We start from the raw sequence: 24,834 nt of genomic DNA, 5'->3' as shown, positions 1-24,834 counted from the left end.
CCTGACCTAGTGAAGCAGTATGGGGATGTGTTTATTGATAGAGGCTTCAAAATACTTTTGTAAGTTGCTCTGGATAAGGGCATCTGCCAAATGCCGTAAATGTAAATGTAAATGTGAATATATCAGTCAGTCACCCCAAAGAGTGTGAATTTGTCAAAGAAATGTGTGTTCCTTTGTGTGTTTATATGTAATACATTTTGACTTGTAGAGATAAAATGAGAACCATCCATCAAAGGAACAGCCATGAGCTCTGGAGGACACGTGGCATTTTTTGCGATGTGTCTTCCAGTTCATTGATATGTAATGCTTTTGTAAGTCATTAAATCATACTTTGGTCCATCAAGGTCTAAGGATTTCTACTCTTCTGTTCCATATTGGAGGTGTGAAATTGATTTGCACCACTGAGTCCCTTGGGATTTTTATTGTCTGGTGTCTATTCCACTATGTGGAGTATTGGTGTGCTATGTGGAGACAGCTAAATATAACAAGCACCATATATTCAACATATCATTTGATCTCATCTTGGTAAAAATCATTATTAAGTGAGCTTTTTAAGCAGAACTCAATCACTTTACGTTTCCAAAGCCAAAACAGCATTCCCAAGGAAGTTCTTGTTTCCGTCATTTTCATTTCTTTTCTTGGTCACTCTAAATCCACTTATTGTGGTTTTTGTCATGCTCAGTCTGGGAGTCTTTTCAGTGAGTATGCATTGACAGTAAGTTTCTAATCATGGGGTGGTTGGGGGGTTTGCTGTTTCTTGGCACTGGCCCCTGATCCACAGGACATTGGGCATTATTAAAGAGGAAGTCTAAATATGTTTACCAGACTAAATCATACAGACTGATAGGGAATATTATAATACGATAGCAGAATATTCCAAATACAATTTGGACTCTAATGTTCTTCTTGTGTATTTTAGCTAATAAAGTGCATTATGCTGAGGAGACTATTTTTAAACAATCATGCTAAGTATGTTTTCTGTACCCTTCTTCTGTCTACCCACAGGAATAATTAAAGTCTATCATGCATGAGTCAATGTTGGCCCATGGCTCCAGAATGAAAGCTCATTAGCACTAGCTTTGCATGACCAATAATTATTTGATTCACAGCAACAGGCCCAGAAGTAATTGTAGCCTAGATGAATGTGGTTCAACCCATCACCTCCTCCTCCACCTTCTGCTTAGCAGCACACTGATGGTGAATTAGAGCAAACGGGAGGCAGCTGTCTGCTAACTACAGAAGGGTCAGTATATTCCTAGAGAGAGAGAGAGAGAGAGAGAGAGAGAGAGAGAGAGAGAGAGAGAGAGAGAGAGAGAGAGAGAGAGAGAGAGAGAGAGAGAGAGAGAGAGAGAGAGAGAGAGAGAGAGAGAGGACGGACGACTGTTATGTGTTCAGAGTCAGGGAGGTGGAGAGATGCAGAGATCTGAAATGCCATCCAGAATCAGGGAGTTTTGGGGAAAATAACCCCAGCAATATATTCAATAAGTAAGGAATAAAAGATGTGGCATGACATGAAGCAGAGGGCTGGTACTTCCACAAAATGAATTATTTTCCAACAACAGCATGCCCCATAATGATTATTCCTCTCATACAACAGCAGTTTTCCAACAATTACAATGTTTTTTGTATTATCGGACCGCACATCATACTTTTTACTGTTTATAATTATATATTGTATATTTTATGTTGTGTCACATACCTTACAGCAGCTATAAACAGTCATGTTCACATTTTTCTCTTGAAGTTAATAAGACAAAAATATGCAAAATGCACCGATCTCTGTTATTAGACTTTCCTACGGCAGAAAAGTTATAGAAACAGCTTTACTTCAGACTGTTAAGAGCTGACACTGACTCCTTCCATAAATGTTAAATTAATGTCTCCTTATAGAAAACTTAACGCCATATCAATGATTATATGCTTTTCTTTGATAAATCTGTTATTATTAGCCTTAGACTACATGAAGCATCTGCCATACAAGTCCTTGTGAATTAGCCATTGCTATAGACAATAGAGTGTATTACAGCGTGTGTTAATATAAACATGTGATTTTCCTTTAGCCAGCACTACTGTTAGAGCTACTGTTATATTAAATTAATCAACACCTTCTGACAAATCAGATTTGAGAATTCAACAATGCTGCGGTATAAGAGGACATATTACAGAGCCCAAATGTATTTCATAAATGATTCAGATGTGTAAAATATTCTGTTAATTCATAAATAAGCATATTATGGCTAAATATTTTATTATATCATATTTTATTGATTTTTGAAATGTGATTTTTGAAATGAAAATAATTAACCACTGGAGCAATCTATTAAAATTATATAATTTTTATGCAAATGTTAATGCACAGTTACATTATATTTGATGAACTTAAAAGAAAAAATTGTGATTTTTGAAATTGTAATTGTGGCATGTGCAAAAGTTTGAACACCCTTCCAGTTGTACAGTCTCAGAACTTAATAAACTTCTTAGGCCTTAATTGACTCATTATAACTTGTTCGGCAGGCCAAGAATTTTCATTAGGAATAACAATTTCAGAGTATAATAAATTCTCTGACTCTTCAAACCTTGTGCTACCACTCAACAACCATGGGCTCCTCCAGGGGGGTTTCTAGGGTTTGATCACTACTGGGGCAAAGGCCCCCAAAGGATTTTACAAAAGTACTTCAAAATTTCCCACCCACCCCTGGGATTTTATTTATTTATTTATTTATTTATTTATTTATTTTGCAAAAACAGTACCAATGCATTCAATTCTGGTGACTCAGTATTTATTTATTTATATAACATTAATTTATTTTGTTTAATCATATTATGTAAAAAAAACATTAATGTAAGTATGTGCTGCAGATCATTTCAGTAGTTAAATCTGACATATTATTTTACTGTAAAAAGCTTTGCTAAAATTGCCCACAACTTTTTTAGGTATCTGCACTGGTTTGTTTGTTTGACAAAATTCATATTTTTATACCTTGGAACTCTGTTTTACTATAGTAATTTTTAAACAATTAGTCACAACATTAACTCCATCAATGCAAGTTCACATTTTATTTGATACTTGAACATACTTTTTAAAATTCCTGAAATAAATACACACAGCTATACACTCTGTTCAAAAAGACAAGAGAAGGAATGATTAAAAAAAAATAAAAATACAAAGCTGGCACCTGAAATCCCATCACAATTATACAGCAGTGACTTATGAGATAATCTCTACAGTATATAAAACAACAAATATATCAACATTTTCATCCACCCTCTCCAATCGTAGTCCACCCAGCCCCAAAAACAAATTCATTGTGTTTTGTTTACACAAATACCGACAAGATACTGGAAGAGGCCACGGAAACTGTGAACTTAGCTTCTAAACCAAGGATGAGCAATTCCGGTCCTGGAGGGCTACTGCACTGTCCTGAATTTAGCTCCATCCCTAATCAAACACACCTGAAAAATCTAACCAAAGTCAAATTACAGACGGGTGTGTTTGATTAGTATTTTCCTGAGTAAACTAACTAACTGGCCCTCTGAATAAACAATCACTTCGAAAAGCTTTCAGTGATGATGACTAAATCGCATTGTTTTTGGCAGAAATCCAAATTAGAAGAGATAAGCAAGCAGTCTTTTAGCAGCTAACAAGCTAATGTTATTGATATAACCTGTGCCAAGTAAATTAGATCTGGAAAACGGGATGTCCTAATTCAACTAAATACAAATTCACATACTACTCATTAGCACAGCGATAAGTGTTAGCCTGGTAGTTACCTGTCCTCAGCTACAATGTTGTATTATGAATTATAGTCTGACTGCAAGTCTGGGTTTCCACGGAGAAAAGTAAAGGGAGGAGGAGGACAGAGAGGGGGATGCACAGGATATTTTCACTTCAGCTGGCGTTACAATCAGCCTTCATTTTTTAAATAATTCAAGTGATGTAAATGATAACGTCCAATGAATAGAAACAGATGGATCTACTGTAATCTACCTTCTCAAACAATGATTTATCAGGAAACTTTTACTGGGGTAGAGTAAAATTTTACTGGGGCTCATGTCCCAGTAAAAGGGGTCTAGCAATGCCCCTGGCCTCCTCTAAGCAGTTGACTGAGGATATGAAAATGAATCTAATTGATGTCTACAAAGCAGGGAAGATGATAAAAACATATTAAGGTACTTCCAGCTCACAATATCCACTGTCCAAAAACATTAAGAAATGGCAGTTAAGGTGAATTATTGAAGTCAAGGTAAGATCTGCACAACCAAGAAAAACCTCTCAGATTGAACTGTCTACATGTTGGGCAAAAAGGCAAAGCAAATTCCTCATATGATACTAAGGATGTGTAGGGTGTTGTAGCTGTAACACAGGAGTCGTGGTGCACCATTCTATTGTGCAGAGTTGCTTTCACAAACATTATCTGCATGGAAGAGTCATCAGAAGGTAACCTTACCTACAACCTCATCACAAAACTGAACGAAAAACATCTAGATATGTCTGACGCATTTTGGAAACATGTGCTGTGATGAAGTATGTTTGGAGCACAAAAGGGAGTAGAAATTGCAAAAAGAACACCTTGCTTATTGTCAAGCATGGGGGTGGATCTATTGTGCTTGGGGTTGTGTGGAAGCCAGTGGCACAGGAAACACTGCACAGATAAATAGAAGAATGAATTCCAGTAAAGATCAGCAAATTCTGACAACACAATCAGTCAAGAAACTGAAGCTGAATGGAGACTGGCTTTCTCAACAGGACAGTGATCCAGAACATACTTCGAAATCCACTATGAACTACTTCAAGAAAGGCAAGCTGTGTTTGGAATGGCCCTCACAGTCTTGAACATCAATGAAAATATGTAGGTAGATCTTAAACATATTGTGCATGCAAGATAGCACAATATCTCACAATTAGCAGTGTTCTGCAAGAAATAGTGAGTGAAAATTAATAATAAGGATAGAAAGATGTGATATTTTGCAGTGGGTCTTATGGGCATAGTAGATTTTCCAATCTTTTGCAGGTGCCACAATTACTTTTTTTGTTGTATTTTTCAAGTTCATCAAATATAAACTAACTGTGCATTTATATTTGCTGATTTAAAAAAAAAAAAAAAAAAAAAAAATTTGAAGGTCTGTTTACTTCTTTTCAATTACAAAATATGCAATTAGGCTGGGGTGCACAAACTTTTGTATACAACTGGACACAATGGTAGTCACAATATTCTTAAAATTCAGGATAAGATAATTCTGCTCATAATAAACATGTAATAAATAAAATATGACAGAGTGTACTTTTATAGGAAAATACCCTGATGTTTTCCTATAGTCATACTGTGAAATGATGTGAAATACTGCACAAAATTTACAGTTGAATTAGTTGATTCTTATGTTGTGTGTTGTAAAATGTTCAGCCCAACAAGGAGAGAGGATATGGGAGGCAATTTATATGAACTGCAAGCAGAGCTGGGTTCTTGTACTGTAATCTAAAAGTACACTCTTAAAATCATTTGGAAAACATACCTCTTTAATTTGAATAAACTCTTGTAGAAACTGTTTAGCTGTTTACTGTGGTAAATCATGCTGATGACAACCCCTAGAAAGCTACATGCTAATTTTTTAAAATATAATTTTGCATAATTATGGCTAATTGTTTTGCATAATTTGGTGTCTCATCCAGGGTGTATTATTCCTGCCTAGATTATTACTGTTATTTTTTCCCCTATTATAACATTATCCAACTTTGCATAGGCAGATGAAATTGCCATGATTATGCAGGCTAACTAAGCATACACTATGTGGGCAAAACTATGTGGACCTGACCGTCACACCCTTATGTGAGCCTTCCCCAAACTGTTGCCACAAAGTTGGAAGTATACAATTGTCTATAATGTCTTTGTAAGCAGTAGCATTAAGATTTCCCTTCACTGGAACTAAGGAGCCTAGTCCAAACTTGTTCCAAGCATGACAATGCTCATAAGGACATGTTTGCCAAGGTCAGTACATGAGAACACAAGTGGCCTGCCCAGAGCCCTGACCTCAACCCAAGTAAACACATTTGTGATTAACTGGACTTTGACTGTGCAGCACACCTTCTCCCTGACATCAGAGCCTTCCCCAGTATGCTCTTGTGGCTGATGGAGCACAAATCCCCACAGACATATTACAAAATCTAGTAAAAAAAAAAAAAACCTTCCCAAAAGAGTGCAGGCTGTCGTAGCAGCAAAGTGGGAACCAAGTCCATGTTTATGCCTATTGTTTTGGAATGGGATATTCAAGGACAGATTGGGGTGTGATGGTCCACCATCCTTTGGCCATATAAAAATCTTACATACCAATGGAAATTCAGCACTCAAATGGTACATTTCCAGCATGGCTAGCTAAATAACAGTGTAGGTTAAACTTGCTAATGAGATTCACATGGGTTAAAAGATATCCATGCTCAGAGGAAACAACTATTTTAAAAAGAAATATGAAGAGGATAATGTCATTTTTAAACTTAAAGAGTTAAAGAATTCACGTGTTAAAATTTACATATCAGGAGACTGATATCGATTGATTTTGGTTGCAAAACTGAAACAAAAAGAAAACTGTCCACCAACTTAGTTAGCTTAAATTAAACCTTTAACAAAGATATACCAAAAACATGTTTTTATCACTGTTCTGTGACATCAGCAGTGAGAAATCCATACAATAAGATATAAATGGACATTGACATATATAACATATAAATAACATAAATGCTACATTCATGTGTCATAAAAAATGGCTCATATGACTCCTGTGCCATGATTCGTCTGCTTGTAATACATTTTCTCAGCCTTGGTAGACTTTGACTTGACTTTGAGATGTGGCTAAAAATCGAGCTGAGAAGAAGTGGTGTTTGGCTTTATTTTTCCTTCATGGGTGTGAGGCAGAACAGTACTGTGTCCCTGTGTCTTTGTCCCTGTGTCTTTGTGAATACTGAGTTACAGGCCACTGGTGGCAGCTTGGGCCCTCCCACAAGCCATAAAAAAGCCCACACAGGACTGTGATTGTTCCCTCTTGACCCCAAGTACCAGAATGACGCAGTCAGTCAGCTTCCTTTGTACTAGAGGGGACTCAGGAAATCAAACTTTAATTAACAAAATTTCTGTATTAGGTTGTGTTTTAAAAGCTAATGTCTAGTCATCATAGACACATACATGTTACTTGTACCTGTCTTTTTACAAACAGTTGCATAATACACAGATATTCTATAGAATAAGTGATCACAGTACCAGTTGAAAATATACTAACACTACACAGGCATGTAAAAGCTTCAACAGAATACTTTCCCACGCAGAAATGCACTTAGACCAACAATGCAGAGATTGTTTATGGTTCCCATTGAGAGCCGTGATTGTGTTCTAGCTCAGATTCTCCTCAACAAAACCAAAATATTTCACATTACCTATACATATTACATGGTTTATCAGATCAGTCTCACCCAAAGGTGATGAGGAAAATGAAAATCTATGCTTTCTTTGTGTTGTAGACAATGTTTTAACTGTTGTGACAGCAAGGGCATAGGTTTGGTCTCAATATTGGTAGGGACAACCCGGAAAAAAAGGCCTGTTTAACGTTGACAACCAAAAGGTTTATTAAAATATAACATCTATATTTACATTAAGATCTGTATTTACATTTAAATACAAAATTATACAAAGCAACAGATCAAAGACTAAAAGAAAGTAAACTATGAAATTATTTGTTAACTTTGGATCCCATTTATTTTTGAGGGAAATGTTAATATTGAGTGAATAGGATCTTATGTGGCATGTCTAAAGTGTCCGTAGTGTATTAATGGGTGTGTGAGTGTGTATGTGATTGTGCCCTGCGATGGACTGGTACCCTGTCCAGGGTGTACCCCACCTTGTGCCCGATGCTCCCTGGGATAGGCTCCAGGTTCCCTTGACCCTGAAATGGAGTAAGCGGAAGAAGATGGATGGATGGATGGAGGATCTTATGTTGTTTTGATGTAAGATTTTTTTCAAAACAAACTCATGACCAATATGTTGACTTTCAAAGGTTATACTGTATATTTGCTGAACATCCTAAAGACTGATTTTAATGCTGATGCCTCCCTACAATTCCAAACTATAATTCATAATTAGGACCTCACCTGAAAGCCTGAAGACGCAGCTGTTTCATCCTGCTCTACTTCAGCCTGCTGCTGCGTTTCCTGCATACAAACTAATTCATTAAATGATGACATTTTCATGGGATTTCTAGACTAAAATTCAACTCAACATTCAACTCAAATTCATTCTAAAATTCAACTCAACATAATTTCATGTATAAAGCTATTTTATGTTCCAGCTAGCAACCTGACTGCTAGCCTGCAGATGACAGAAGCCAGGGTTGGCTTGCTAGTTAACACTAGCTAACACAGTTAACTAACATCAGTTGACTACTTTTTGCAGTGCAAGGCTGGTGACATTTGGTCGCTAACAGGTTTTCATTTTAAATCAATGTGGCTACTGGACAGTTAGTTTACTACCTATTACTTACTCTTTGGGTGGGGAAAAAGCTCCTCATGTCTCGTCATTTTTTTTGGTGGCATATCTACAAAGTACAAAATGTGTTGGCATGGGAAAAAATACTTTATGTATGCTGTGCCATGCAAGCAATAGAGGAAAGGGAGTAAAGTCATCTGAAAGACTACATTTTTCACCCATGCTTGAGGTATGGACTGACAAACTTGATCAGCCCTCGCCTCCATGTCTGTACTCTACACTGGCAGCTCGATATTTGCAGGTGAGTCTTCAGATGCCCCTCCCTTTCAGCCAATCAAATGCTAGCATGCCTAAATCCTGGAGCTTCTGGGAGAGTATGCTATGGAATTTACATGACTTTACTCCAAAGATATTGAGAATGAGTTTGTGCAAATATTGGTAGGGACAATTCTGCCCTCCCAAAATATTGATAGGGACAATTCTGCCCTCCCAAAATATTGGTAGGGACCGTCCATATGCAAATCTACGCCCTTGTGTTACAGGAACATTTGATTAATTTGCACACTTGTGTAGTTGTAGTCAAGGTGCACTCTCAGGCCCATGGGAATGTGTGTTTAAAGAGCGCTTCCCATCACTGTGTTAATGTGTTCTGCTGATCTGCCGAGAGAGAGAGCGAGAGAGAGAGAGCGAGAGAGAGAGAGAGAGAGAGAGAGAGAGAGAGAGAGAGAGAGAGAGAGAGAGAGAGAGAGAGAGAGAGAGAGCTTCCTTCCATTTTTATTTTCTTGTGAAGTTGATATTGCTACTCTAAAGACTAACTTATGCAAAATGGAGTCTCCTTTTATATATAAGTAATAAAGAACTTATAGGACCATGGAGTGTTTTTTTTTTTTTTTTATCAGCTTTGAGGGGGCAGTTTTGATTAGTGCTGGTTACTTTTTGTGGTGCTCAGTGATTAGGTGACTAGAAAGACTGAATAGAAGGTTGTAAAGCCATTTTGCAGTTATATGCAATTCCATTCTAAAGACCCAGTGCCTGTAAAAGAAATGCCTCTTGCTGCGGTAGGTGAAAGCTTTAACAATTGCTCTGGGCCCAGTTTTCCCAAAAGCATCATGTTTTAGCGCAATGGCATTCTTATTCCCTGACCTATTGAACTTGCATGAGAATATGTATTCGACAGAGACTACAAAGCATTCCTGTAAATCGCTCTGGACAAGGGAGTTTGCTAAATGCTGTAAATGTACATGTACTGTAATCGTCATGCATCATAAAGTTAAAATTGTCTTACATTTTTGTAGACAGAGTATTCAGTGTGATCCTCGCTCTGCCATTTATCAGTGATCTTTGTGCAGTGAAAACTCAGCCATGCTGATAAGTGCTTACCTTCGATTAGATGTCCAACAGGTTTCTCATTAAAGGAGTGAGATGGGAATAAGTCAAGAGGAAAGCAAAAGCTTTCTTAATCTTTTTCATTCCTATTATTTGAGTGCACTATGAACCCAGTGACTGTTCAATTCCACAGTTGAGTGTTAATTGTGTCACTGAAAGCATGAAGAGAGGAAAATATGAGATGATTTCATGTAAAAGCCACAGGAATAGGTGAGTGAATGTCAATATTAAGAGGTTTTAAATAAAAACCTTTGCTACTGAGAGAAATAACATGGCATATAATGAAGATTAATTAGATCATTAATAAAGTATTTATTAGTGAAAATATGAACAGAAGTTGAACAGAAGTGAATTTTTGTCAAAGATAGCCAAACATGGATTAAACTGTTATTAGAGCATTAGGTCTTAATCAGTGTCTTCCAAGAGATTTACTCCATTACTACTTTCTTAAGCGTCTTTCTTAGGTTTCTTAATTGGATTCACTGTAATAGGATTCACTGTAATAGGATTGCCATCATTAAAAAACATGGACTGGTTGGAAATATATTTAACCCTTTAGGGTGCAACACACTCAAAGCATACTTTTTAAAATATTGTAGTTCAAAGAATATGAAATCTGCTCTCTAATGATATTGCTATTGATATTGCTAATGATATTGGTATTGCTAAGGTACTTACCACAGCCGAGTCCAGACAATAACACAGTATGGCCTTTGCTGTGTGTTACAGTATGCAATAGGATACGTTCTGTCTGGAATGAAGCACAGCTGGACAGGTTTCTGTCTGCCTGTTGTTAGACAGTACATCAGTGACAGACATAAATAATAACAACAACAACTCTTTGACCTTTAAAGAAATAGCCATTGTGGTTTCTTCAGTGCACAAATGAAAAAAAAACAAAAAACACTTATAACCATGCATGGAAAATTTCTTAGCTTAGTCTACATATATATCTAGCCTCAAGGTGAATAAATAAATACATTTAGATTCTAAGATTATTCATGCTAGGAGGCTAGTGGTTAGCACATTTGCCTCACAGCTCCCGGGTTGGGGGTTCGAAGCCCACCTCCGCTCTGTGTGTGCGGGGTTTGCATGTTCTCCCCATATTTCAGGGGTTTCCTCCAGGTACTCTGGTTTCCTCCAAAGACATACGTTGTAGATTGACTGACAGTTCCAAATTGTCTGTAGTGTGTGAAATGTGTGTGCAAGATTGTGTCCTACAATGGGTTATACCCCCCATCTTGTGCCCAGAGTTCCCTGGGATAGGCTGCAGGCTCCCCGCAACCCTGTGTAGGATAAGCAGTATGGAAAATGGATGGATGGAGTATTCATGCTGTGGTGTCACAGCATTTTGTATTATCTCAGGCAGAGCTAATACTAAACTGTATGTGGGAGTTTCCGGTCTGTTGGTAACAATGAATCATCGAACAACAAAGAAAAAGCAGCTTTAAATGTGAACAGACAAACAAAAAAGGGCCAAAAGTTTCCTTCCTTTTGGTTACTGAGTTTAAGGTTTGGGTTATATTTAGGTGTCGGCATAGCATTTATACTGCATTAATAATTGTCAGTGCAAGGTCCTCAAAATGATAGTAACACAAATGAATGTGTGTGAAACAGTAAGCAGAGCCCCTCACAGAGAACAGTTCTCAGTGCCCTCCAACTCATTAATGCATTTAAGTGTTCACCACAGGCAGTGACCTAGAAATGAACAGCAATCCCACAAAGAGAAACATGAGACAAAGCAGCCTCTATCCCATCAGCATGGAATCTGCTCTGTCACACATATCACATTATACAATGCACTGAGGGCGGACAACCATTTTGAGTACGCAGCTCACTGGGGTACATATCTGATAAATGGGCGTTGGGTGTGTGTGTGTATGAGGTTATGACCTAGTCCCACCAAAGAAAGTACAGTCAGTATGGAATAGCTAATAGCTAAGCAAACAAATCTGCACTTGACAAATACTGATCAAAGACCCATTAAAAATACAACTGACGTCAGGACAAAAATGCAATTATTGAATTGTCCCTAACATTTATGAGTCAGTTGAAATCGTGTATGCCTTTTTGGTGGCTTAATTACTCCAACATTGAAAAATAATAACAAGAAGAGATTACCGTTTATGAATTATACATGATGCATCTAGCATAGGAGTTATAATTAATTTTAGGTGAGGAACTGTTCATCAGGACAAGTTGTAGGTTTAAGCCTAGATGATACTGACTTTGCATTAGTAATATTTCACCCATGTACTTATAATACACTTGGTTAAATTACGAAGGTTTTGGTGTAGCTGGCATGAAACTCTCAAATAAACACTGTATATATTATAATAATATGTCACAGTTTGTCCTTGTTAGTCCAAAAAGAATCAACATTTCTTCATAATGATCTTTGTATATCAAAGTATTATGGTGCCAAAAACAAATGCCTCTCTCATCTGTCTATACTAAACATTTCTATTATGGTATGAAACCATAATATGATGAAAAACATTAATGAAAGTTCTTCTCGGTTTTGACTTGAATATAAACTTGTGTCTTGTAAACTCAGCAGAGCTGCTCTACTCTACTCCTCTGGGGCAAAGACATCGTCAGTGCAGACCGTAATTACCCAGCTCCAAATGTCCAGTTCACCAAAAAAGCACTTCCTACATCTTTCCTCTCACAGCTAAGCTCTTTCTTCATGGCTGTCACTGATGTAAACAGACCTTTTCATTATGGATGCTTAATGTTGCTCTGGCAACCAGCTTAAGACAATAGCCTCTGTGTGCACTCATACTGTATAGCACTGATGTCATGCATAAGACCAACGCCTTCACAAAGACTGAATCTTCCAGTGTTGTGAAACAACTTCGGATGAGTTCCAACGAAAACAGTTAATAAATAAGTAAACAAATAAATACAATCAGCACATGATACATTTAACTGCATATTTGCCACAATTAGGTATATACAAGTCTTTCACCACACTTTTTGACTCACTTTTTTTTTATTAAAACAATATTTAGGCTAAAATAGCAGTCTTTATTTTACAGTCAGCTGAAGTGATGCAGTTTTTCCTGCTACTAAATACAGAGTATAACTGATTCATATGAATCATCATTTACCATTACCCAACAACATACAGTGCTGTGAATAAATATTTCCTGATTTCTTCTGTTTATGTATACGTCATACTAAAAAGTTTTAGATCTTCAAACAAAATACAACATAAAACAAAGTCAACCTGAGTAAACACAAAATACAGTTTTTATTTATTTATTTTAATTAAAGAAAAAAAAGTGTTATCCAACACCTATCACCAATGTGAAAAATTAATTGCCCCCTTAAATTACTGCAACCAAACACTTTAGATAACTGGAGATCCTTACTTACTCCTATGCTTTGGATCACTGTCTTGCTGCATAATCCAGTTGTGCTTGATTTTCAATTTACAGACTGAAGACCGGACATTCTCCTTTAGGATTTTCTGGTAGAGAGCAGAATTCATGTTTCCCTCAATTATTGCAAGTTGCCCAGGCCATGAAGCAGCAAAGCATCCCCACAGCATCACACTTCCACCACCATGCTTGACTGTAGGTATGATGATCTTTTTGTGGAATTCTGTGTTTGGTTCATGCCAGATGTAACAGAACCACTGTCTTCCAAACAGTTCCACTTTCAATTCATCAATTTATAGAATATTCTCACAAAAGGTTTGAGGATCATCAAGGTGTGTTTTGGCAAAATTCAGATCAGCCTTAATGATCTTGTCTAACATAAGAGCTTTATTAGATTAAGCTTCTCTTCCATGGATGCCATTTCTGCCCAGTGTCTTTCTGATAGTGGAGTCATGAACAGTGACCTTTATTGATGCAAGAGAGGCCTGTAGGTCATTTGATGTTGTCCTTGGGTCTTTAATAACTTCCTGGATGAGTAGATGCCTTGGAGGAATTTTGGAAGGTCGGCCACTTCTGGGAAGATTCACTACCGTGCAGAGATTTTCCATTTGGAGATAATGGCTCTTACTGTGGCGCTTTGGAGTCCCAGAGCCTTTGAAATAGTTTTGTAACCCTTGCCAGACTGATGTATTTCAACCACCTTCTTCCTCATCATTTCTGGAATTTCTATCAACTGTGGCATAGTGTGTTACTGGGTAAGACCTTTTAACCAACTTCATGCTTCATGTTGAAAAAGTTCCATTTAAGTGTTGATGTGATTGAACAGGGTTTGCAGTAATCAGGCCTGGTTGTGTCTAGTCCAGCTGAACCCCATTATGAATGCAGTTCCATAGATTTGGGGAATTGGTAACTACAGGGGCAAATACATTTTCACACAGGCCCAGTTGTTATTGGATAACTTTTTCGTTCAATAAATAACATTATCATTTTAAAAAACTGTATTTTGTATTTACTCAGGTTTCCTTTGTTTTATCTTAGATTTTGTTTTAATTTCTGAAACAATTTAGTATGAGACAAACACAAAAACAGAAGAAATCACTTTTTCACAGCACTGTATTAACTACCAGCTATTTTAAGATTACTTTCCATGAGACTTCAAAATACTACATTGTGTTTGCCAAAAAAAAATTAAAGATGTAAACTTTCAAGATGTACATATAAGACAACTGTGCAAAAAAAATGTGAGTTAATTCATAATCCCTATGAACTCCATTTAAACTAGAGTTAATGCTCATGGTTTTCTTCTGCAAACAGTAACGAGCAGCTACAACACTAAGAAAATCCGCCCTCTAATACTGTAAATTGCTTTATGTAGACTATTTGTGGCCAAGCATCTCCCAAAAAGTGCCAAGTGAGTTAAAACCCAAAGTCAGACGGTAGATCACAGTGGTCTCACAAGTCACAAGTCTGAGCCCTTTGTAAAGTGTGGTAAAACATGACAGAGTGTAGAACATGGATATTGGTTGTATCCTTTGGCTATGATATGTTCTAGAGTGTACGTATGGGTGGATAGTATGTGCTCAGGTGAAAGACTCCTAGGACTGTGTGTTGACAGATGTATAGCTAGCTGCTTCCCTGTGCACGGTGCTATAGGGTGAGAGCTCCAGCTCAGTAGTGGCCTCATTCTCGTTGTCGTTGCTAGTCCCATTAGACAACTTTGGCGGGCCGCATTCGTCCAGGCAGCAGCAGCAGCACTGCAGAAAGGCTTTGCTGAAAGGCTGACAAAGCACTAGCAGCAGCACAGGTGTCACTGCACACTTGCAGAACAGCAGCATCTGACTAATCATGTGTAGGATGTCCAGAGTGTGGCGTGGCATTCCAACGGCCATGTATGCCGACACAACATTGTAGACGTTCTCTGGGATCACACAAAACCCATAGAGGATGGCCAGAGCCACTACTGTACAGTTCATCCTTCTCTCCAGGTGGATCTGCTCACGCTGCCCACGAACACTTGCCCTCTCAGCCTGGCGCATCTTCCGCGCTGTTACCACTGAGCTGATAATGGTGAAAACAGTGGGCAGACAGAAGTAGCAGCCAAAGTGCCACCAAAGACGGGCTCCATCATAAGTAAGTCCCAGCACATATAGGGAGTCAGGGAGTGTTGTGGAGATGCGGACTATACAGCGCTCGCTGGGTAGCATCTCATTAGCCACCTCAGGGAGCTCCTCAGCAGGCACCTCTCTCTCCTCTGTTACCAGCTGGTGGATTAGCAGCTCAGGCAGTGCTAGCAAAAGAGCACCCAGCCAGATCACAGCTAGCTTAGCTGCAGTGGAGGCACAGTTCTCAAGCGTCTCGTAGTACATCCGCACATTGGATGCGGCTCGGAAACGGTCGATACACAAAGCGCAAAGGGTAAAAGTAGTTACACCCAAGGAAGCCACCTGTAATGGAAAGACAGGAATTAATTAATTAATATCAATACTCATCAAAATATCTATCAAACCTATCCAGGCTATCTATCAAACAATTACTTCCACAGTTTGGGCAATGGTGACTTACGCCCAAAAAATACAGCCATATTCATGCACTTAATCTTGCTTTAGCATACATTTGATCTAATTTATACAATTGAGCAGTTGAGGGCCTTGCTCAAGAGCCTAACAGTGACAGCTTGGCCGGTGCTGGGATTTGAACTCATGACCTTACGATCACTAGTCCAACATCTTAACCGCTGAGATACCACTGCCTGATTATCTACATGCAGTTCACACCTCTTAGGGTGCCAGATCTTTTCCTGAGTAGAAGCACCAGAGACAGCTTTCTAAGAGTGTCTAAACCGGCTTTTAACACAAGCACTTGCCTTTAAACCCCCTCAAAAAAATCTGATAGGAAAATAATCCGAGAGGCATTTTTTCCTTTGCTGTCAAATGTAATATAATTTTAAATAAAAGCAAGAGACGATTTAAAAATTTAGGAGCAGGGCTGAAAACAGTCTGAATAAGTCAGAATATCGATTTGCTCACTTTCGTTATTAAATTCTAACTAAGCATGTGCAACTCAACTCTGAATACAGCCTTTAAAAAACAAAACAAAAAAAAAAACAAGTGTTGTTCAGAGAAAGGTGAGTGTAACCAAGTAGCCATTGCATGTTTTAGCACAATTTCAACGCACAGTCCACTTGAAATATTTCACTGCTATTATTCACTTTCCTTCAAATATATTTCGATTTTTAACCCCATTTTCTCCCAGTTTGGTGACTGCCAATTCCCACCTTCTAGCTAGTTCTAATCTATCACACAACTACCAAACAGGTAGGATAATGTCCAAACATTCAACAGTCAAGTCATGTGAAGTCAGCCTCCACATTATTGACAGCCCCAGGTGCTTGGGAACTGCACTCTTCTGAATACGCGAGCTAAGAGCAACCCAGGGTTAACTAGTGAAGCTCAGAGCAAAGAGCAAGCTCAGTTATGTTCTATATTGTGTATGGTCAGAAATTCATGAACTGAAGGCTTATAATTTGATTGCCATGTAAGTAACATCTGTGAAACATCAGGAATGCAATAAATAATGCTAACCGTACATAATGTTGAGAAACCAGTGCTTGTTTTTATTTTTTAAACCTCTAGTTAGGACTACAAACTCGGTAAATTATTAGTTACCAATGATAAACTACTCTGATACAAAAGTAATTGACCCTCCGCTCTCTACGGTTAATACCAGAATGATTTTTTATTAGGCAGGTGTGCGTTGGTGCCAAAGAACAGCTATACACTGTCAGATAGTTGGTTAGTTTGATAGATGAGAAGTGGGATAAATAGAAGGATAGATGGAAAGAAGGAAGGAAGGAAGAACGAAAAGAATGAAGACAAATTATATTGTAATATGATTGTCACTAATTACTTGGGTGTGAGCATGTAAACTCTAAAGCCATGAAAACCAATTTTTCAGGGCTGAATGCATTTTGTCTATAGCACTAATGTAGCAGCCTCTCTAATCATTTCTAATTAATGACTTGATTAGAGTCCTCTTTAGCATGACAACACAACACAATCGTTATCTACTTTACATAATGGCAAATCACCGCACGGCCTTGTTATGCAAATTGCATGTGCCACAGCTAGATATGTAATTTGTCTAAGCAATAAAAATTTACTCATCCTGAATTACACTTCTTAGAAATGAACCACTTAATAAAGCATAAGTCTTATGCAAATCGTTCATTAGCGAGACTTATGCAATTCAGTGTACGTCTTATAGCGGGACACAAAAAGTGATGATTGTTTGCAATTGCCAACATTATATTCCTTTTTTTTCATGGTGGAGTGGGCCATTTAGAGAAGCTTAATCTTGAAAAGCTGTTATGTTAGACAAGCAATTTTAATGGTAAACAGACCCAGCAGTGAGACAAAATACAAACAATAATTGAATAACTAATTCCATATTAAGCAAAACCACATATCCTACAGGGCCTGTGTGTCTCATTAATGGATGAACAGGAACAGTTTTGGTTACTCTGATGCCATGCAATAGACAGGCAGACTTAAACAAATCTCCAGACCGTGCTAGAGAAGATGGTGGGAAAATAATCTGGAGGTCTTCTGAATAGCATGGAGGGACTCTCTCAATAATAAGCATAAGGCCCTTGTATCAACCAGAGTGGCTTACTGAAAAAAACAAAAGTTGATAGAAAGCAGCAAGAACAATATTAGTTTCTTATTTAACACATTTTGAACCTTTAATCAGTACATTAGAACCCATGATTTCTCAAGTCTCTGATTTCTCTGTTAAACCATTCCATACAAAACCATCTCAAGTATTTCTGTCCAACCACCGACATACACTTTTCTTTAAAAAAAAAAAAAAAAGAAAAAAAAAAAGAATCCCAGAAATAACATGCATGATATATTTCCATCTGGTTTCTGGAAGCATCATAGTATAGAATCAGCATCAGTGGCCTACTGCTTGCCTCAGGTTGTGATATTTTAATATTCAGGCTTACAAACATGGTTGGGTTAGACAGACAAGTTCCTGACTGGTTTAGATCCTATTTGACATAACTCTTCCAATTTACTAGCAAAAATTGAGATTTTTGCAAATAAAGCTTAAAAGTGAAATATGGTAAACCACCACAAGGTTCTGTTTTAGAGACCACATTATTATCTCTTTATGCCCAGACCCTTGGGCATGTAACTCACAAAAATAAGGTTGGTTTTATGAGTGATGTACAATTATACTAATCAAATCTGCCTGATTCAGAAGACACAAAATGGAAGACTGTGTAAAGCAAAAACATAAAAGCTTGAATGAATAGAAACTCCCTTCTCCTAAATTCTTTGTTAACTAAAATACCTCACCCCATATGCTAATGTTAGGGAACCATATGCTAATGTTAGGGAAATATACTGTATCAGCTGAGGAGACTCTTCTCACCATGAAGCCAACTGAGGCCTCACACTGTATCAAACCTCTCTTTCAAAGCAACTACCCCTGCTTGTGTCGAGCTTGACAGTTTTGTTTAAACAAAAGAAAATGTGGTGGCCATCTCGAATATGTTCAATTTTCCGTATTCTTCTGTTTACATGCTGTGACACAGGTGGCATTTTAACTTAAGTCACCTATCACAGTGTAGGCTAGTACAGTGGTTTTCAGAGTGGGGGCCGCCAGGGGGCGCCCGGGGGGCCTCAACAATTTGGCGTGAAAAATAAATAAATAGATGATTTTCTCTCTCACTCTCGACAACCAGACACACACAATCAATTCCTAATCCAATGTAATGTAAAGATGCAAGATGTAATTATTAATAAGGGGGGGGGGGGGTGTACATTCAAAAGTCTGTATTTTTAATGTGTTTTAAAGACATCTTGCAAAAGGGGGGCCTCCGTCAAATGTTAATGTCATTTGGGGGGTCTTGCCATGGAAAAGTTTGGGAACCCCTGGGCTAATGTCCTTTCACAGCACTTATTTTTATTTTATATATACATATATTTACCTCAAAGTAGGGTATAATTTTACAGGAAAACTCTCCAAGCAGCCAGTCCTTCGTGAGCTGGTGGAATATCACTAAGGGTAAGCAGAAGAAGGTGATGAGGAAATCCCACAGGGCCAGATTGGCGAGCAGTGAGTTTGAGACGCTGCGCATGTAGTAATTATGACACACGGTGCACATGATTGCGATATTGCCGATTATCCCCGCTGTGAACATGATTACAGACACTAATATGACCGCATACGCTGCGTATGATTCCCCTGTGCCTGGATGAAACGGGTTTGGAAGCCCAGGACCTCTGGGTCGGGTGTTAATGGGGCCGAGAGGAGTGCTGTCCTCGTAGTCCTCCTCAGGGACAGCGAGCGCAGGGTCAGGTGAAGGGAAAACACTCGGCGGCTCTGTGGGCTGCTGCTGCTGCTGCTGAGATGATGGTTTAGGGAGGCTTTCCAACTTCTCAACTACTGATCCTGGTTCACTTTGATTCGTCCTCGCAGCTCTTCTTTGTCGCTCGTACACACCAGGATCTTTCACGTGCTTTCCGTCAAGTGTGTGTATCCAGGACAGACTTGTGGTTTCATGCGTACCGGGTGCGTCAAGTGTTTTATCCGCGTGTGCCAGTGGAACACCTGTAACACCCACACGGCCATTTTGAGACTCATAACCCAGGACGTTTTCCCCGAACGTCTCGGGCACGTTTAAACCGTCTTTCTGTTGTAGGTGATCATTAAATCCGTTCCTGTGAGCCAGGAGTGCCAGCGCGCGCTCAGAGCTAGTCCTGAGGGCATCATTATAAGAACGAGTGGGGAGGCTCTTCCCAAGCCTGAAGTTGCGCCTGTACGCGGTAGCTGTCGAAAGTTCACAACACAAGAGCAGACAAAATAATCCTGTTAATTGTGTTCCCATGTTTCCCTTAAACACTCGGAGAAACCATACTCAAAACGTGACTATCTGGTCTTTTATACATCCATCGATTCCAGCGACACAGTTGTAGCCCTGACTGCCCACGTCATGCTGTGTCTGAGCGGCTGAAGGATAAACTCCGCGGTCTGACTCTCAGCATGCTGATGGAGGAGCAGTGCATGAGATTTACTCTCCTTTCCTCTGCTCCTGCTGTGATACAAACACCCCTTTCCAAAACAGCGCCACTCTGCGGATGCACACCTACACTGTAGCCAAAGGACCAGGCTGCAGCCTGCACAACGGGGCGGGGCTGCACTTTTGGGTGGGACTACACGTGTCGCTCCGCCCATAAGAGTTAGGGGTTAGGCTCTCAACGTTTCTGGGGTTAGGCGTCGATGTCATTACATTGCCACTAACCAATGAGACCAGTTGTGGGCGGTGCGACACGTGTAGCCCCACCCAAAAGTGCAGCCCCACCCCGTTATGCAGGCTGCAGACAGGACCTTCTCACACTGAGGAAAAAAAGGTTTCCACTATAAATACCATTACAACCCATCAGCTGTTAACCATTACCAAATGGTTTCCATTACTTAATATGACATAGGTCCTTACTGATATCCACTAGACATAACAGGCCACCAGAAGGCAACAAATTACCCAGTAGAGACCCATAGGGACCATTACAGTTTCCATTATAACCATTACAAATTCTATGAGGGTTTCTGTCCTCCCCCCCAGCAGATTCTATAAGCGTCCCAGTATTACACTTTCTCGGTGTTAAAAGTAACAGTAAGTATCACCAGCTGCTTTAAGTACTACAGTGCATCTCATCCTCATGGACTGCACCAGATTTGTCAGTTCTTGCTGTGAGATGTTACTCCACTCTTCCACCAAGACATTTGCAAGTTCTCGATCATGTCTGACTTTTAAAGTCAAAATCCAGGAGTTCCTCTGGGCACTGTGCTCTCTAAACCACACCTCCAAAACCAAATGTGCCTGCAATTTACAATAAATAAATATATAAAAACAGTAAAATAAAATCAAATCTAGAGGCTCAGGACAAATGGCCACATTAAATAATAAACATGAGAACAAAGTTTGCTCGGCTGCTTTGGTGATTAACAGAAGAGATGACATGAATCTTGGAAGCAGTGAAGCTTTTAGTGCAGCTCTCTCTCTCTCTCTATACATACATACATACACATATACATATATATATATATATAGTAGCATATACACACACACATATATATATGCTACTATATATATATATATGTGTGTGTATATGCTACTATATATATATATATATATATATATATATATATATATATATATATATAGTAGCATATACACACACACACATATATATATATGCTACTATATATATATATATGTGTGTGTATATGCTACTATATATATATATATATATATATATATATATATATATATATATATATATATATATATATATATATATATATAGTAGCATATATATATATATAGTAGCATATACACATATATATATATATAGTAGCAAATATATATATAGTAGCATATACACACATATATATATATATATATATATAGTAGCAAATATATATATTATATATATATATATAGTAGCATATATATATTATATATATATATGCTACTATATATATATATATATAGTAGCATATATATATATAATATATATATGCTACTATATATATATATATATATATATATATATAGTAGCATATATATAATATATATATGCTACTATATATATATATATATTTTTTTTTAATAAAAGATTTCTACAGTACATTTTTCTCTAACCAAGCTTCTCTCCTCTTTACCTACCAGTATTGTCAAAAAGAAGAAAAAAACTGAACTCAGGGGAAAAACTGAACCAAAGGAGAAAAGCATCTCAAAAAAAAGAAGTAATGTAGAAAGCAGTGAGGTAGACATTTTCAGTTTGTCCATAAATTGAACACTTGTTTCTGAATGCTGCAAAACGTTTTCTTTTTGCCAGCATGCATTTGCTTGACATTTCTCGTTCATAACTGGCACCTAAAAGCCAGGTGATGATGTATACACTTTGGAGGAGAATGGTGAAGAGGCAGTAGGAATTTTTCATAAAAGGTAATTTTATGGATTGAAGGCAGCTAGGAGTTTAAAAAGCAAGCATTTTTATCTGACGCTGTCTATATTCAGATGAATGCCTCATAATGATCTGTATCAGTGCAGGTATTCCATACATTATATGCTAGACCTTATTCCCAAACTCCAGTAAAACAAAGCTTGGTCATATAGCTGAAAATGATTTATTATTTAAAAATAAAAAATAAAAAACACTTTATTAATGGAAAACAATGTACATCATACACTATTTCTTTTAAATACACAAAATATTTTGTATAAAAATACATTTTGCTAATCTCACTTTTAGTTTGTCAAATTTCTAACTGAAGTGTGTTCAATCCAAAGGTGCAGTACTGTAGTTTTTTCACAGCATTCTTCATACAAAGAAAAGCTGGCCTCACAGTGGAGTGTATAAATTGCCTCTTGCTTCTGTGTTAGTGATCTGGTAGCACACTTGATTGCTGTTCTCTTCTACAGTGTAGGCACTAAGGCAGAGGTCCAACCACGGGCGCTCTGCTGTGGAAAAGAAGCAGAAGGAAACTCCTTGATATAAAGAGCAGTAACGTAATATACATTTTTATTAAAAGTAAACTATAAGTCGGACTGGTCAAATTTTATTTAATAATTAAAGGATTATATTCGCTCTGAGTGCTTTCTGTGATTATTCTTTGTTTGGAGCTAGCAGAAATTTGATGACAGTAGTTGCCAGTGATGACTTTACCCATGCTGCTCCCTGGTGGATGAAGCCTATCCATGGTGATCTGAACTTTATCCTGTGAATCCTGACAAGCTGATGTGTCAGCAGCCGTGACCTGGAAGAATCTCTCCTAGGAAAATCAGAGGATGAGGGAAAGAAAGAATTTTCTGTCTTCATTTGGAGAACGAAAAACAACCTTGTTGCACAGAGTACACAAATTAGATCTGTCTACATCACTGATTATTGTTAATAAATAAACAGTTTGTATGATACAGAAAAAGAGCTGCATTTTAATTCAAATACAGGTGCATCTAAAAAAAAAATTTGAATCATGGATTTTCCCCCATAATTTAATTCAAAAAGTGGAAATTTCATATATTCTAGATTCATTACACAAAGTGAAATATTTCAGGTCTTTTTTTGTTTTAATTTTGATTATGGCTTACAGCTCATGGAAATAAAAAAATCCAGTATCTCAAAATACTAGAATAAAGAATTTATAACAACAATATCAACCTGAGAAGAGCTCTAATCAGTTAATTAATTCAAAAAACTTTTTTGCTCAGTGGTCCAAAGTCCTCTTTTCATATGAAAGTAAATGTTGAATTTCATTTGGAAATCAAGGTCCCAGAGTCTGGAGGAAGTGTGGAGATGCATAGAATCCAAGCTGCTTGAAGTCCAGTGTGAAGTTTCCACAGTCAGTGATGATTTGGGGTGCCATGTCATCTGGTGGTGTTGGTCCACTGTGTTTTCTCAAGTCGAGAGTCAATGCAGCATCTACCAGGAGATTTTAGAGCACTTCATGCTTCCATCTGCTGATGAGCTTTATGGAGATGCTGATTTCCTTTTACAGCAGGACTTGTCACCTGCCCACAGTGCCAAAACTACTAGTAACTGGTCTGCTGACCATGTATTACTGTGCTTGATTGACCAGCCGACTCGCCTGACCTGAACCCCAAAGAGAATCTATAACAGACACCAGACCCAACAATACAGACGAGCTGAAGGCTGCTATCAAAGCAACCTGGGCTTCCAGAACACCTAAGCAGTGCCACAGGCTGACTGTCTCCATGCCACGCCGCACTGATGCAGCAATTCGTGCAAAAGGAGCCCAGACTAAGTATTGGTGCATAAATTAACATACTTTTCAGAAGGTTGACATTTCTGTATTATAAATTCTTTATTCTAATTTTTTGAGATACTGGATTTGTGATTTCCATGAGCTGTAAGCCGTAATCAAGATTAAAACAAAAAAAGGCTTGAAATATTTCACTTTATGTGTAATGTATCTAGAATATATGAAACTTCCACTTTTTTAATTAATTTACGGAAAAAAACGAACTTTTCCACGATATTCAAATTTTTTGAGATGCACTTGTATTCTTGTATCCATGATGACTTTAATCTAACAGAGTGAATATGCTCACAGCATCCTCCCAAATTAAAGCTTCAAGTGTGCCCGTCTCATCCTCTAGCTCAAATTTCATCAGCAAAGCATACTGCATCAGCTGCACGCCAAGAGCTGAGAGAGCAATGAGGAGAGGATACAGAGTGAAAGAAAGAGATGAGACACATGTTATCACTGAACACAATCTGGCAGTAATGTTCACGAGAGGAAAATCCTATTCAGTAGTACTGTTATAAAAAGGTGCATTTTACCTTTGGCCACATTATGCTCATCCCATATCTCTACTCCAGAAACCTCAGGCTCCACAAACGTGGACCGAGAGCACCGTTTACACCTGGAAAAAAAAAACCCCACACAAACACACACACGAGACAAACCAGATCTCTTTAAATAGAGGTATGAAAACTACAGATTTAGTTGTGTTAATAGGCTAAAGAAATGCCTCAGTGGACTGAGAGCATTGATAAACAATC

General features: G+C 38.0%; 2 protein-coding genes across 6 annotated transcripts in view; both read right to left on the bottom strand.

Moving 5' to 3' along the window:
- Positions 1-12,712: 12,712 nt before the first annotated feature.
- On the bottom strand, positions 12,713-20,453 carry gpr37a (G protein-coupled receptor 37a). The gene is made up of 2 exons (XM_017485903.3): positions 19,233-20,453; positions 12,713-15,681 (listed from the first exon to the last, which is right to left on the bottom strand). The coding sequence occupies exons 1-2, from the start codon at positions 20,130-20,132 to the stop codon at positions 14,833-14,835; spliced, it is 1,749 nt and encodes a 582-aa protein (XP_017341392.1). The 5' UTR covers positions 20,133-20,453; the 3' UTR covers positions 12,713-14,832.
- Positions 20,454-22,419: 1,966 nt separating this feature from the next.
- pot1 (protection of telomeres 1 homolog) overlaps positions 22,420-24,834 on the bottom strand; it is a 51,183-nt gene continuing 48,768 nt past the window's right edge. For 4 of the 5 annotated variants that reach the window (XM_017485904.3, XM_047159799.2, XM_017485906.3 and 1 more), the window contains 4 exons: positions 24,613-24,695; positions 24,381-24,475; positions 22,978-23,083; positions 22,420-22,772 (listed from right to left, as the gene is read on the bottom strand). In XM_017485904.3, coding sequence (XP_017341393.1) covers positions 22,654-22,772; positions 22,978-23,083; positions 24,381-24,475; positions 24,613-24,695 — 403 coding nt within the window. In that variant the 3' untranslated portion in view covers positions 22,420-22,653. The remainder of the gene's footprint in view (positions 22,773-22,977; positions 23,084-24,380; positions 24,476-24,612; positions 24,696-24,834) is intronic. The other variant, XM_017485905.3, reaches the window with a different exon arrangement.

This window comes from Ictalurus punctatus, chromosome 14, assembly GCF_001660625.3.
Source record: "Ictalurus punctatus breed USDA103 chromosome 14, Coco_2.0, whole genome shotgun sequence".
NCBI lineage: Eukaryota > Metazoa > Chordata > Actinopteri > Siluriformes > Ictaluridae > Ictalurus > Ictalurus punctatus.
Note: the sequence above shows the minus strand (reverse complement) of the source record. Positions and strands in the feature narration are given on the sequence as shown.

Bases quoted from the DNA above. Each gene is read 5' to 3' on its own strand.
- gpr37a (XM_017485903.3), bottom strand. From the start codon at position 20,132: ATGGGAACACAATTAACAGGATTATTTTGTCTGCTCTTGTGTTGTGAA. The intron at 15,682-19,232 runs GTAAATATATGT...TTTCCATTACAG, and splicing joins AAATTATACCCTACTTTGAG to GTGGCTTCCTTGGGTGTAAC.